At 42.2% G+C, this 15,764-nt stretch overlaps 1 protein-coding gene across 9 annotated transcripts in view; it reads right to left on the reverse strand.

The window, feature by feature from the left end:
• Positions 1 to 15,764, reverse strand: part of RBL1 (RB transcriptional corepressor like 1) — an 87,645-nt gene that overhangs the window by 64,064 nt on the left and 7,817 nt on the right. For 3 of the 9 annotated variants that reach the window (XM_021921070.2, XM_021921067.2, XM_021921071.2), the window contains exons 2-6: positions 14,692 to 14,825; positions 8,479 to 8,526; positions 2,143 to 2,343; positions 1,170 to 1,474; positions 898 to 1,058 (exon numbers count right to left, since the gene is read on the reverse strand). In XM_021921070.2, coding sequence (XP_021776762.1) covers positions 898 to 1,058; positions 1,170 to 1,474; positions 2,143 to 2,343; positions 8,479 to 8,526; positions 14,692 to 14,825 — 849 coding nt within the window. Of the gene's footprint in view, positions 1 to 897; positions 1,059 to 1,169; positions 1,475 to 2,142; positions 2,344 to 5,827; positions 5,936 to 8,478; positions 8,527 to 14,691; positions 14,826 to 15,764 lie in introns of those variants that run through there. The other 6 variants (XM_021921069.2, XM_021921074.1, XM_017944833.3 and 3 more) reach the window with 5 other exon arrangements.

The raw sequence follows: 15,764 nt of genomic DNA on the forward strand, positions 1-15,764 counted from the left end.
AAAAAACTAGCCGGGCGAGGTGGCGGGCGCCTGTAGTCCCAGCTACTCGGGAGGCTGAGGCAGGAGAATGGCGTGAACCCGGAAGGCGGAGCTTGCAGTGAGCTGAGATCCGGCCACTGCACTCCAGCCTGGGCAACAGAGCAAGACTCTGTCTCTAAAAAACAAAACACAAGCCAGGTGCAGTGGCTCAAGCCTGTAATCCCAGCACTTTGGGAGGCCAAGACGGGCGGATCACGAGGTCAGGAGATCGAGACCATCCTGGCTAACACGGTGAAACCCCGTCTCTACTAAAAAAATACAAAAAAATAGCCCGGCGAGGTGGTGGGCGCCTGTAGTCCCAGCTACTCGGGAGGCTGAGGCAGGAGAATGGCGTAAACCCGGAAGGCAGAGCTTGCAGTGAGCTGAGATCCGGCCACTGCACTCCAGCCTGGGTGACAGAGCGAGACTCCGTCTCAAAAAAACAAAAAACAAAAAACTGTGGTTGTTATACATCATCCGACTTTTAGTCAACAGTCAGCAGTTATTCAAATTGTGGCAGTAAATTAGTCAGTTTATTCTGACTTCCTGTTTTTCCTAATTCTTTGTCAGCCCTACTCTGATGTTCTGTTCTTTACAATTCTTTATCAGTACCTCCTACACAGTCCCTGATAGGTGGGACTACGGTTGCCTCTGACAGTATGTTTACCTAACAGAACATATAGTTGGTCACATTTTTCAACAGCTCTGTTTCTCACATCACACAAGATCATAAGGAAATTCTGAATCACAGTAGAGGCTAAAGCCTGGGAATCCTGACCCTAAGTTCTATAATGCTGAGAACTTGCTTAAAACTTTTTTTTCTTCTGACACTACTGCTGACCTGTAAACATCTCAGTCATCTAATTATAAGTACAGTACCTTCCTGTCAAAGAGTTTTGAAATATATGGCTTAAAGTAGTGCTCCTTTATTCCTTTTGCTTCTACTAGAAGTCCATCATGCAGTTCACACAGTACAGCAATGATGCAGGGCGGCTCTTCAGAAGCCCTAAAGTCAGCAGTATGAAAATCAGACGGTAAACCTAGTTTGACAGTGTAGGAAGAGCAGAGGGGAAAAAAAAATATGGTCAACTTTCAAAAATCTTTTTCCAAAAACTGATAATCAGTTTTCAAACATAAATAAAAGGTCTTACCTTTAAATGATGGATTTAGCAAGTCTTGTCTATTTGGGCACATAATCGCATTGGCAAAAATCAGATCCAAGCAGCATAGAAGTAAATGATAAGAGTTTACTAAGTCATCCCCAATCATCCGAAAATTACCTTTATAAGGGGGGAAAAAAAAGAAAAGACACAAAAACCAGAAACCTCTCAAGTCAAATAGAACCAAGTTCCCACAGTAGAAATGTAAGACCACTGAAAGTGTCATCTTACCCTTAGTATAAACAAAAAGTGTCCAACAGAAATTAAACAGATCCTTAACACTGCAAGGAATCCTCCTAAAAAGGGAAAAAAATTACTTTTTGTCTGACTAGCTTGCTAAATATCATGTAAACTGAAATAGTAAATATAAATATCAAATAGATCAAATTACACATGAAATTCCATTCATGAAGAAAAGTTATCTACTATTTATGAAATGGACTTAAGTAAGCCTTTACAATCTACATAAAATAATCAGAACATAGGGCCAGGTGCGGTGGCTCACGTCTGTAATCCCAGCACTTTGGGAGGTCGAGGTGGGTGGGTCACCTGAGGTTATGAGTTGGAGACCATCTTGGCCAACACGGTGAAACCCCATCTCTACTAAAAATACAAAAAATCAGCCAGACAGGGTGGCGCACACCTGTGATCCCAGCTACTCAGGAGGCTGAGATAGGAGAATTGCTTGAACCTGGGAGACAGAGGTTGCAGTGAGCTGAGATCACGACACTGCACTCCAGCCTGGGCAGCAGAGCGAGACTCCATCTCAGAAAAAAAAAAAAGAAAAATAAGTAAAAGTATTATTCTGAATTTCCAAATATGGATAATTGTACATGGATTTAAAAAGAAAATAATTAAGCTCTTTGCAGGAATACTTTTCATAAAAAACAGACTTTCAAAAAAGTACATTCTCTTAGTTTGTATCATAATCTTTTTGTCAATTATGTAAGGATTAAGGGCTCACCTCTGCTTCCGGCTTCGCGGTAACTTTGGTGGTTCTTCATATGGATTTTGAAATATATCTAAAAAAATTGGCTCATATTTTTTGAATATTACAGTAGACACCTCAAAATTTCTCTCTAGCCTTTCTATACGTTCACGAAATTCTTGTGGTAGATTTGACATGTCCATCCACTTCTTCATTTTACTAAAAAATTGTATTAAACTAACAAAAAAAAGGGAGGAGAAAAAAAGTCACCTTTAAAATTCATTTATATAATGGATTGAAAGGAAATATTCTATTCACGACTAAGATTCTTTATTAAAAAGCCAGACCTCCCAGGCAACATAGTAAGACCCCAACTCTACAAAAATTAAAAAAATTATCTGAGTGTGGTGGCACGTGCCTGTAGCTCCAGTTACTCCGGAGGCTGAGGTGGGAGAATTGCTTGAGTCTAGGATGTCGAGGCTGCAGTGAGCCTCGATCATGCACTCCAGCCTGGGTCACAAAGCAAGACACTGTCTCACATGAACAAAGAACAAACACCATCCCTCAAGCCTAAATTTAATTTTTAAAAAATCCTCATTATGAAACCACTTTGGTTCCCAGGATCACCAGGAGAATACAGGTTATTAATTAGTGGTCATCACATACAGCGTTACTTCTATGGAGGGAGCAAGAGCGCCTATCTACTTCCTTTATTCTCTATATTACCTAGACAGTATTCTGCATAAAATTTACAAAGTTAATGTTAGTTAACAGATTGATAGGTTATAAAATTAGTTTGAGGAAAAACAGAAGTCTCCCAAATGGGAAGACAATTTCATTTTCCAAATGGGAATTTGATTATGAAGCACCAGATTGTTATAGGTTAGGAGTAAAACTCAAGAGTTTGAGTTCCAATGCGTGGTTCCACCACCAAAAGTAAAGGTAGCACATACTCAGAAAAAAACTTAATAGCTCTGCTGCCCAGGCTGGAGTGCAGTGGCACCATCTTGGTTCACTGCAACTTCCACCTCCTGTGTTCAGGCAAGCCACCGCACCCAGCCCAATTCTGGGTATATTTTTTTATGTCTGTATGTTAGTGTGGTCTTAGATAGAAAACTTGCAATGTCAAAGCTCACTTAATTAAAGGTCTAGCAATATATACAGAATAATACTTGTAATTTTTTTTTTTTTTGAGATGGAGTCTCACTCTGTCACCCAGGCTGGAGTATAGTGGCATGATCTTGGCTCACTGCAACCTCTGCCTCCCAGCTTCAAGCAATTTTCCTGCCTCCACCTCTTGAAAGCTGGGACTACAGGCACGCACCACCATGCCCGGCTAATTTTTGTATTTTTAGTAGACGAGGTTTCACCATGTTGGCCAGGATGGTCTTGAACTCCTGACCTCAGATGATCCAACTGCCTCAGCCTCCCAAAGTACTGGGATTACAGGCGTGAGCCACCGCACTCGGCCCTATGTTCTGATTATTTCATGTAGATTGGAAAGGCTTACTTAAGTCCATTTCGCCCAGCCAATACTTATAATTTCTTTTTAAGGTGACAGAAGACATTAACAGAAAATTATCCAATGCTATGTAATATGGTTTGGATGTTTTGTCCCCTCCAAATCTCATGTTGCAATGTAATTTCCTTGGCTGGGCATGGTAGCTCATGCCTGTAATCCCAACACTTTGGGAGGGTGAGGCTGGAGGATCATCTGAGTCCACCAGTTTGAGACCAGCTTGGGCAACACAGTGAGACCTCGTCCCTACAAAAAATGTAAAAGTTAGCAAAACATGGTGGTGTGTGCCTGTGGGCCCAGCTACTCAGGGAGCTGAGGCAGGAGGATCACTTGAGCCTGAGGGGTTGAAGCTGCAGTGAGTCATGAACATGCTATTGCCTGGGCAAGAGAGTAAAAGACTTTCAAAAAAATAAAAAAGAGGCCGGGCGCGGTGGCTCACGCCAATAATCCCAGCACTTTGGGAGGCCGAGGCGGGTGGATCATGAGGTCAGGAGATTGAGACCATCCTGGCTAACAAGGTGAAACTCTGTTTCTACTAAAAATTAGCTGGGCATGGTGGCGTGAGCCTATAGTCCCAGCTACTCAGGAGGCTGAGGCAGGATAATGGCGTGAACCCAGGAGGCGGAGGTTGCAGTGAGCCGAGATTATGCCACTGCACTCCAGCCTGGGCGACAGAGCAAGACTCCGTCTCAAAAAAATAAATAAATAAATAAAAATAAAATAAAATAGAATAAAAAAGAAAAGTGACCTCCAATGTTGGAGGTGGGCCTAGTGGGAGGTGTCTGGGTCATCAGAGCAGATCCCTCATGAATGGCTTCGTGCTGTCCTCATGGTAATGAGTTTAGTTGTCACTCACCTGAGATCTGGCTGTTTAAAAGTGTGGCACTTCCCACCCTCAATTGCTCCTGCTCTCATCATGTAATGTGCCTCCTCCCCCTTCACCTTCCACCATGACTGTAAACTTCCTGAGGCCCTCACCAGGAGCAGATGCCAGCCCCATGCTTCCTACACGGCCTGCAGAACCCTAGGCCAATTAAATCTCTTTTTTTAAATAAGTCACTCAGCCTCAGGTATTCCTTCATAGCAATGTAAAATGTCCTAATACAGCATTCAAACTCTGGACATGCTGATTAAAATCTGACACTCTTAAGAACCTCATTAAAAGATTCTTATCAATAGCAGCAAAACATTCGTCAGATTACTAAACATTTTTTTGGCTTACAAAAAATTATGCTCCCTTACAAAGGACTTTAAAAATGTTGTTTTTTGGCCAGCGCAGTGGCTCACACCTGTAATCCCAGCACTTTGGGAGGCCAAGGCAGGTGGACGACCTGAGTTCAGGAGCTTGAGACCAGCCTGACCAACATGGAGAAACCCTATCTCTACTAAAAACACAAAATTAGCCAGGCGTGGTGGCGCATGCCTGTAGTCCCAGCTACTCGGGAGGCTGAGACAGGAGAATTGCTTGAACCTGGGAGGCGAAGTTGCGGTAAGCCGAGATCGCACCATTGCACTCCAGCCTGGGCAACAAGAGCGAAACTCCGTCTTAAAAAAAAAAAAAAATTGTTTTTATATTTGGATGATCACATTTTGCATGTGAAACCCTTTGCTTTGAGGACATTTCCACTTTTGAACCCTGTCTACCACTAGACAGATCAGCTTTACTGGAAGCTAGGATGAAGGCATATAATCATATTCTTTGTCAGATACATCTGCCTGAGATTTTGAATCTGAAGCTGGTGGTGCAGAGAAGTGAAGAAGTGGTAATTTCTTACAGCAGGATCAAGCTCCCGGCACAAATAAAGTGGCAATGTCCAGGGACAGCATTGCTAGCTATGCAAACTGTGTCCTTGCTAGATGGATTCTGTGATACGGTTTTTGGCTGTGTGGCCAACCTCCTTTTGTTCCCGGCCTTTTCTAAGCCTAGTTTTCTTAAGTCATCCTAAAGATTTGATCACCTATCCAATACTTCTTTTAAGTCAGCCGAAGTTGATAAGTGATATCTTTTATTTTTTTGAGATAGGGTCCTGCTCTGTCACTCAGGCTGGAGTACAGCGGCGTGATCGTGGCTCACTGCAGGCTCGACTTCCTGGGCTCAAGTAATCAATCCTCCCGCTCCAGCCTCCCAAGTAGCTGGGACAACAGGTATGTGCCCCCACACCCAGCTAATTTTAAAATGTTTTTTAGAGACAGGGGTCTCACCTTTTGTTGCCTAGACTGATACCCACTTTTTATAAACAAGAGCCTTGACTACTACACCATCATATAATCCATTGCACATACTGCTCTCCCAAGAATGGTTTTCCTAACCTGGAACAAAATGCATCAGAATGTTTGAAAACAAAAAAACCTTATAGCACTGTTATAACTTAAACCATGATTACAGTTTTTAAAACTAAAATAAGAAGCAAAGTAAACTTCACAGCTTTCAATTCATTGGGATTCTGTTATAAAGAATATGATACTGCTCGGTGTGGTGGCTCATACCTATAATCCCAGCACTTTGGGTGACTGAGGTGGGAGGATTGCTTGAGCCCAGGAGTTTGAGACCAGCCTGGGCAACTTAGTGGGACCTCATCTCTCCAAAATATTGAAAAATTAATTAGACTTGGTAGTGTGCACCTATAGTCCCAGCTACTCAAGAGGCTGTGGTGGGAAGATTGCTTGAGCCCAGGAGGTCAAGGCTGCAGTGAGCTGTAATCACATCACTGAACTCCAGCCTGGATGACAGAGCGATGATTATAGGTGTGAGCCACCATGACTGGTTAGCAGTGAACTTGCAAAATAAGTTTTAGTAATATATTTGGCCTGATTATTTGCATAGGGGGCAATAAGAATAGTGAGTGGCTACCTAGGCTCTTTTAAGTTGGTTTTGTTGGAACATTCATAAGGAATTTTGGATTAGACTTTTAAAAGCCTTGAGGCTAAGAAGACAAGCCAAGGATCCATCATCAGACTGTTCCCATAATACCTGTATGCATTGGGTGAAATCCTCTCTTCCTGAAGTCCCCAAAATATCTTGAGGTTCCTGGGCTTGTGAGAAAGTGACATTTTTTACTTATTGCAAGGTCAGGAACCTTGTTAGGGAATCTTTGAACAATGATTGCTCAAGGAATTGCTTTGATCAAAGGGACAGTCATGTAGTCTGAAACAGGTTCCAGGATCACTTCTCTCTTGTTTAAAATTCAGCTTTGGTCCTTTGTAATATTACCCCCTCCATTGGACTCAACTTCTTAGGAATGAACCTTCCTTATGATGTGAGATATTGACCTAAACATGACCCAAATACATGATTGTTCTGCAATGGCGAGTCAATCTTCCCAATCTTTTTTATCAGCTCTATAAAGTAAACCTTGGCTGGTGCAGTGGCTCACACCTGTAATCCCAGTGCTTTAGTGCTTTAGGAGGCAAAGGCAGGAGGATCTCCTGAAGCCAGAAGTTTAAGACCAACCTGGGCAACAAAGCCAGACCCAGTCTCTTAAGAAAAAACAAAAAACAAAACAAAACAAAAAATTAGCCAGGCACGGTGGAGTGCACCTACAGCCCCAGCTACTTAGGTCACTGAGTCAAGAGGACAACTTGACCCCCAGAGTTTGAGGCTGTAGTGAGCTATGATCATGCCATTGCACCCCAGCCTGAGCAACAGAGTAAAAGCCTGTCTCTAAAAAAACAAAAACAACCTCAATGTTTTAAAGCAGTCTGGTTATATCTGAAAATATGCCATTCCAATCAAAGTCTAGGTAAAATAACCAGTGTCTATGATTGTGTCCTTAAAAGCAGAACTTTAATTCCAGCTCCATCAAGTGTGGAATTGGTTGCTTGAATAAAGTATGAATCTCAAACCAAAATTAGGAAGATTTGAAACCTGAGAGGAGACTCACCAGAGACCCCTGCTGGCCCAGTGAGATTGGGTGATAGGTACCAAGGCTCCAACTATAATATCAGCAAATGGAGGCTCCCTTCAGGTCCCTTCATGGTTGCCAAAATGTCAAGCAGCCACTAGACGACAGCACAGAGCATATGTCTCTCTGCGGGAGGAGCCTGTGAGGCTGGGCCAGGATTATAAGGTTTCTGCTTCACGAAGGGACAACGCAGAGGCCCAGGAACAAAAATACCAGAACCAGAAACCCCAGGGACCTGCATACCTCCTTCTTTTCCTCCTCCTCAGGCTGGGGCCAGCCATCCCTCCTGCTGGTGCTGACACAGTCAGCCCTGCACCTCAGTGGAGCAGAGCACAGCATAGTTCACTGAGGCAGAGCTGGGCTGGACTAACAGCTAAACGGCTGAGTTACCATTTAATGTGTATAGTTTGGGAAGATAAGAAAGTTCGGGAGATGGTGGTGGTGATGGTTGAACAATGTGAAGGTGAAGGTATATAATGTCACTGAACTTAAAAATTGTCAATTTTATGAATTTTATGATATATATTTTACCCTACCGCCAACACCACACACACATGCACACACTCTCACTCTTTCTCTCTCTAGAGTTTACCCTCCATATCTGAGTTCCACATAAATGGATTCAAACAACTACACATCAAAAATATTTGGAAAAAAAGGATGATTGTGTCCGTATTGAACATATACCAACTTCATTTCTTGTGATTATTCCCTAAAGTATACAGTGTGACAACTACTTACATAGTATTTACATTGTATTAGGTACAAATAATCTAGAGACGGGACCAGGTATGGTGGTTCACACCTGTAATCCCTGCACTTTGGAAGGTGAAGGCGGGCGGATCACTTGAGCTCAGGACTTCGAGACCAGCTTGGGGAACATGGTGAAACCCCATCTCTAAAAAAAAAAAACCAGAGCTACAAAAATTAGCTGGGCATGGTGGCACATACCTGTAGTCCCAGCTACTCGGGAGGGTGTGGTGGGAGGATTGCTTGAATCTGGAAGGCAGAGGTAGAAGGGAGCTGAGATCATGTTACTGTACTCTAGCCTGGGAAACAGAGTAAGACCCTGACTCAAATAATAATAATAATAATAATAAAAGTTTAAAAATTATATTTAAATTGAAATTTTGAAAATAGCCCAAATTATTATAAGTCAAAACAAATAAAATCATTTGAAATTTTTGTTTATTTCTCTGAATGAACACATTGATGCTGGGTAACTGCTCTTTTAGCATTAAAAATTTGACACTTAAAAATGTTTTGGGGGAGGCTGGGTGCGGTGGCTCATGCCTGTAATCTTAACACTTTGGGAGGCTGAGGTGGGTGGATCACTTGAGGCCAAGAGTTTGAGACCAGCCTGGCCAAAATGGTGAAACCCTGTCTCAACTAAAAATACAAAAATTCCCTGAGTGTGGTGAAATGCGCCTGTAGTCCCAGCTACTCAGGAGGCTGAGGTGGGAGGATAGCTTGAGCCCAGAAGGCGGAGGTTGCAAGTGAGCTGCGATCATGACACTGCACTCCAGCCTGGGTGACAAAGTGAGACCCTGTCTCAAAAAACACAAACAAAAAATAAAATAGATAAAAACAGGCTGGGCGCGGTGGCTCACGCCTGTAATCCCGACACTCTGGGAGGCCGAGGTGGGCGGATCACGAGGTTAGGAGTTCAAGATCAGCCTTGCCAAAATAGTGAAACCCCGTCTCTATTAAAAATACAAAAATTAGCCGGGTGTGGTGGCACACGCCTGTAGTCCCAGCTACTGGGGAGGCTGAGGCAGGAGAATCACTTGAACCCAGGAAGCAAAGGCTGCAGTGAGCAGAGACTGTGCCATTGCACTCCAGCCTGGGCAATAGAGCGAGATTCTATCTCAAAAATAAATAAATAAATAAAAGATAAAAACATTTTGGGGGAAAGGGACTTTGATAATATCAATCCACATTTTAAAAAGACTTAGGGTTTTTTTTTTTCATAAGTTTATAACTATTTTTAATGGATTTTTTTTTTTTTTTGAGAGTAGGTCTTGCTTTACCAGCCTGGCTGGAGTAGAGTGGCATGATCATAACTCACTGCAGCCTCCACCTCCTGGGTTCAAGTAATTCTCCCACCTCAGCTTCCCAAGTAGCTGGGATTACAGGCATGCACCACCACGCCTGGCTAATTTTTGTATTTTTTGTAGAGACAGGGTATCACCCTGTTGCCCAGGCTGGTCTTGAACTCTTGGGTTCAAGAGATCTGCCCACCTCAGCCTCCCAAAGTGCTGGGATTACAGGTGTGTGCCACTGAGCTTGACCAAAAAAGACATATCTTTTGACCCTTTTTTAGGAATAATACATATTTTTGGAATTTATCAGAAATATCACCTTTACAGTGATGTTTATTTGTCTGCAACTACAAAGGACTGGATACAATCGAAATGGCCATAAGGCATGGCTAAATATATGAAAGATCCTTATATCCTAAAATATCCTAGAATAGTTAAAAAAAATTAATGAGGTAGAACTACATATGCTGATATAGAAGAATTTCCAAAATATAAAGAAAAATAACTGTAATATTTTTTATTACATAAAAAATAACATATAATATATGCAACACATATAGTATAATTTCATTTATGTTTTAAAAAGAAAAAACACCAGCCTGGGCAACATGGTGAGACCCCTCTCTCTACAAAAAATATAAAATTTGCCAAGCATGGTGGCGTACACCGATGGTCCCAGCTACTCGGGAGGCTGAAGTAAGGGATCGCTTGAGCCTGTGAGGTGTAGGCTGCAGTGAGCTGTGATCACACCACTATACTCCATCCTGAGTGACAGAGCAAGACTCTGTCTCAAAAAAATAAAGAGAAAAGAAAATAAAAAGAAAAAATACCAAAAAATAGGTTTATATGTTTGTACATAAGAAGGTTCTTTTTTTTTTTTTTTTTTTTTTTTTAGGCAGAGTTTTGCTCTTGTTGCCCAAGCTGGAGTGCAATAGCACAATCTCGGTTCACTGCAACCTCCACCTCCCAGGTTCAAGAAATTCTCCTGCCTCAGCCTCCCAAGTAGCTGGAATTACAGGTGTGCCCCACCACGCTTGACTAATTTTTTGTATTTTTATAGAAACAAGGTTTCACCATGTTAGCCAGGCTGATCTTGAACTCCTGACCCCATGTGATCCGCCCGTCTAAGCCTCCCAAAGTGCTGGGATTACATGCGTGAGCTACTGCGCCCAGCCAGAAGAAATTATTAATAATGGTTAATTATGGAAAGTGCCAAAAGGAGACGCCTTCCCCCCTCCCTCCCACCCTCCCTCCCTTCCTTCCTTTCTTTCTTTCAGATGGAGTTTCACTCTTGTCACCCACACTGGAGTACAATGGCATGATCTCTGCTTACTGCAACCTCCGTTTCCTGGGTTCAAGCGATTCTCCTCCCTCAGCCTCCCCAGTAGCTGGGATTACAGGTGCCCACTACCATGCCCAGCTAACTTTTTTGTATTTTTAGTAAAGACGGTGTTTCATCATGTTGGCTAGGCTGGTCTTGAACTCCTGACCTCAGGTGATCTGCCCGCCTCAGCCTCCCAAAGTGCTGGGATTACAGGTGTGAGACACTGTGCATGGCCAAGGAGACTCCTTTCTACTTATAAGCCTTCTGTATTATTTAAAAATTTTGAAAATACATTTTTGTGTGTGTGTGTGCAGTAAAACATACATAACAAACAACCTTTACCATTGCAACCATTGTTAAGTCTATAGTTCAGTAGCATTAAGTACATTCACATTGTGCAATCATCACTACCATCTATCCCCAGAGTTTGTTTCATTATTTGAAATTTGATTTTTTTTTTTTTTTGAGACGTAGTCTCACCGTCGCCCAGGCTGGAGTGCAGTGGCGCGATCCTGGCTCACTGCAAGCTCCACCTCCTGGGTTTACACCATTCTCCCGCCTCAGCCTCCTGAGTAGGTGGGACTACAGGTGCCCACCCGGCTAATTTTGTTTTTGTATTTTTACTAGAGACGGGGTTTCACTTATTAGCCAGGATGGTCTCAATCTCCTGACCTTGTGATCCACCTGGCTCGGTTTCCCAAAGTGCTGGGATTACAGGCGTGAGCCACCGCGCCCGGCCTTGTCTTTTTATTTGAGATGGAGTCTTGCTCTGTTGCCCAGGCTGGAGTGCAGTGGCGCTATCTCAGCTCACTGCAACCTCCACCTCCAATGTTCAAGTGATTCTCCTGCAATGTACTGCTCTACAGTTTCTGTTGTAATTCTTTTTTGTTCAGTTTCCCCCAGAATTTATTATTACAAAGATTTTTGAAATTATATGAACAATGATGAGAAACATTGACAGAAAAAGATCAGATTGTTTTATACTAACAATGATAATGTCTTGCTCAATTAAAAAATTAACACCATTGATCTTCATTTACTTTTTATCATCTTATTTTATTTTTAGAACCAAAATTGTTTAAAAACATTTTTTTTTAGGCTGGACATGGTGACTCAAATCTGTAGTCCCAGCACTTTGGGAGGCTGAGGTAGGTGGATCACCTGAGGTCAGGAGTTTGAAACCAGCCCGGCCAACATGGTGAAACCCTGTCTCTATTAAAAATACAAAAAATTAGCCAGGCGTGGTGGCAGACACCTGTAATCCCAGCTACTGGGGAAGCTGAGGCAGGAGAATCACTTGAACCTGGGAGTCAGAGGCTACGGTGAGCCGAGATCAGGCCATTGCACTCTAGCCTGGGCAACAAGAGTGAAACTCCATCTCAAAAAAAAAAAAAAAAAATTTAAATTTAGCATGAACTAAAATCTATTTGCCATTCCTGGATAGGGCTTTAAACTTTGCTCCTCTTCTATTCTGGAAATCCAGGAATAGCAAATAGACAATGACCACAAATAGTTTTGTCCCAGAAACAAAGAATATTATTATATTCATTAGCATGAATCTAAACTGGATCGCTAAATTTGTTTCGTTTCCTATCCAGCCAAATAATTCTATATGCTTGATACTAGAGTAAGTAAAAGATGTATCTGAGACCCATTGAGTAGCTGCAAGGGGAAAAAAATTAATATACAGTAGAGAAATAGGACAACATCTTGACCAGATGATAAAAATTAACATCACCAATGAGATGCAGGTGGATAACACGTGCCATCATCAGATGTGATCTCCTTAGGACACAAAATCACTTATATAGTTTTCCATCAGGGAATGAATAACCTGCATCTTATCAAAAGTTAATAGGAGACAAATCCAAAATTGGGAACCATCTATTCAAAGAGGGGATGAGGGTGGGCACAGTGGCTCACGCCTGTAATCCCAGCACTTTGGGAGGCTGAGGCGGGTGGATCACAAGGTCAGGAGTTTGAGACCAGCCTGGCCAATATGGTGAAACCCCATCTCTACCAAAAATACAAAAATTAGCTGGGTGTGGTGGCATGTGCCTATAGTCCCAGCTACTCAGGAGGCGGAGGTTGCGATGAGCTGAGATCGCACCACTGCACTCCAGCCTGGGCAACAGAGTGAGACTCTGTCCCAAAAAAAACAAAGGCTGAGGCAAGAGGATCACTTGAGGTCAGGACTTTGAGACAAGCGTGAGTAACACAGTGAGACCCTGTCTCTATAAAAAGATTTTTAAATATCAGTCAGGCATGGTGGCACATGATTGTAGTTTCAGCTACTTGGGAGGCTGAAGCAGGAGGATCATTTGAGCTGAGGAGTTTGAGGCTGCAGTGAGCTAAAAAGGTGTCACTGTACTCGAGGCCTGGGCAGAGCAAGATCCGGTCTCTAAAAAATTTTTTTTAATTAAAGAAAGGGACAAAGTGATTGTGGATAATATTCCTCCAAAATGGTAATGTCATAAAAGAAAAAGAAAGGCTGTGGAAATGTTCCTAATTAAAGAAGAATAAATACACATGATAAGCAAATGCAATACTTGATCCTTAATTAGAAATTGTACTTCCAGAAAAAAAAATGCTATAAAGAACATTATTGAATCAACTAACAAAACTAGAACAGAGATATCTGGTTAGATAAAATTATTTTATTAGTGTTAATTTAGCTGAAGTTGGTAACTGTACTATAGTTATTTAAAGAAATACACAGTGAAGTATTTTGGGGTAAAAGGCTATAAATGTATGCTACTTAGATTGAAATGGTTGAGGAAAAAAAGAGGAAGGTCTAGCCGGGAAGGTTGGCTGACGCCTGTAATCCCAGTACTTAGGGAAGCCGAGGCAGGTGGATCACCTGAGGTCGGGAGTTCGAGACCAGCCCGACCAACATGGAGAAACCCATCTCTACTAAAAATACAAAATTAGCCAGGCGTGGTGGCACATGCCTGTAATCCCAGCTACTCGGGAGGCTGAGGCAGGAGAATCGCTTGAACCCGGGAGGCAGAGGTTACGGTGAGCCAAGATTGCACCACTGCACTCTAGCCTGGGCAACAAGAGCGAAACTCCGTCTCGAAAAAAAAAAAAGAGAGAAAGAGAGACAGATCTATATATTGAGGAAAAAAAAATCAAATGAGAAAGCAAAAGGGGTAAAATGTCAGTAACAGGTGACTCTGAGTCAAGGATATATGGGTATTGTCCTTTTCTTATTTTTGCAACTTTTCTGTAAGCCTAAAATTATTTCCAAATTTTAAAAAATTAATTTAAAAAATATAGCTAAAGATTTAACACAGAGGTTTCTAGCAGAATTTGTGAAAGGCAGAGAAAGAATATGAAAATTGGGAAAGGATTATCTACGTTATAACAAACTTAGAATTAAATGAAGTCACACAGTAGCTCACGTCTGTAATCCTATAGCACTTTGGGAGGCCAAGGTAGGCAGATCACTTGAGGTCAGGAGTTCGAGAACAGCCTGAGCAACATGGTGAAACCCCATCTCTACTAAAAAAAATACAAAAAATTAGCCGGGCTTAGTGGTGTGTGTCTGTAATCCCAGATACTTGGGAGGCTGAGGCATGAGAATCATTTGAACCCAGGAGGCAGAGATTGCAGTAAGCCAAGACTGCGCCACTGCATTCCAGCCTGGCTGGCACAGTGAGACTCTGTCTCAAAAATAAATAAATAAATAAATAAATAAAATAAAAATTAAATGAAGTCAAATGATTTCAAAACAAGAGAAAACTGATTCTAAAATTTAGAGCTTATATAACACTTAAAAACATGAAAGAGGTTTACCTTAATTTAGCTGAACGTAGTATTCTGGTAAGTGAAACACAGTTGCCTTCCATGATACCCTTTCCAACCGTGGGAATAATGCTTTTGCGGCATGCAACGTATAATGAACATGCCAACCAGTGTGTAACTTCTCCCTGGCAAGCAAAAGACAAACAGAAAAACAGATATAATATTACGTTAAAATGCTTTAATTCTGGAAAGAAGAGATGTAGAATTATCTGGTCTCGGTTTTCCTTATGTAGATAAAGGGCCAGAGAAGTGAAGATATTTGCCCAAGGTCACAAAGCTGCTAGCTGTAGTAATGGGTATAAAACTCCTTACTCTTAGTTCTGTGCTTTTACAACTATAACATGATAAATTAATATTAATCTAAAGATAAAAGCCTGACTTGGTGGCTCATGTTTATAATCCCAGTAACTCGGGAGGCTGAAGTGGGAGTATCACTTGAGGCCAGGAGTTCAAGACTAGCCAGGGCAATGTAGTGAGACCCTGACTCTAAAAACGAAAATAAAAAAATTAACCAGGCATGGTGGTGCTTGCCTGCAGTCCCAGCTACTTGGGTGGCTGAGGTAAGAGGATCGCTTAAGCTCAGGAATGCAAGACTGCAGTGAGCTATGTTTGTGCCACTACATTCCAAGACAGGTAACTGAGCAAGATCCTGTCTCTTTTAAAAAAAAAAAAAAAAAAGATAACTCTTTCACTTTCACCTACACTCCAAATCTAATACAGGCATATGCCACATAACATTTTGGTCAACAGTGGACCACATATACAATGGTGGTCACTTAAGATTATAATACTGGCCAGGCACGGTGGCTCATGCCTGGGAGGCTGGAGCAGGTGAATCACTTGAGGCCAGGAGTTCAAGACCAGCCTGGCCAACATGGCAAAACTCCGTCTCTACTAAAAATGCAAAAAATTAGCTGGGTGTAATGGCATGTACCTGTAGTCCCACCTACTCGGGAGGCTGAGGCAGGAGAATAGCTTGAACCCGGGAGGCAGAGGTTGCAGTGAGCAGAGATCGTGCCACTGCACTCTAGCCTGGGCAACACAGGGACACTCCGTCACACACA

The sequence above is a fragment of the Papio anubis genome, chromosome 16 (genome assembly GCF_008728515.1).
Source record: "Papio anubis isolate 15944 chromosome 16, Panubis1.0, whole genome shotgun sequence".
Classification (NCBI taxonomy): Eukaryota; Metazoa; Chordata; class Mammalia; order Primates; family Cercopithecidae; genus Papio; species Papio anubis.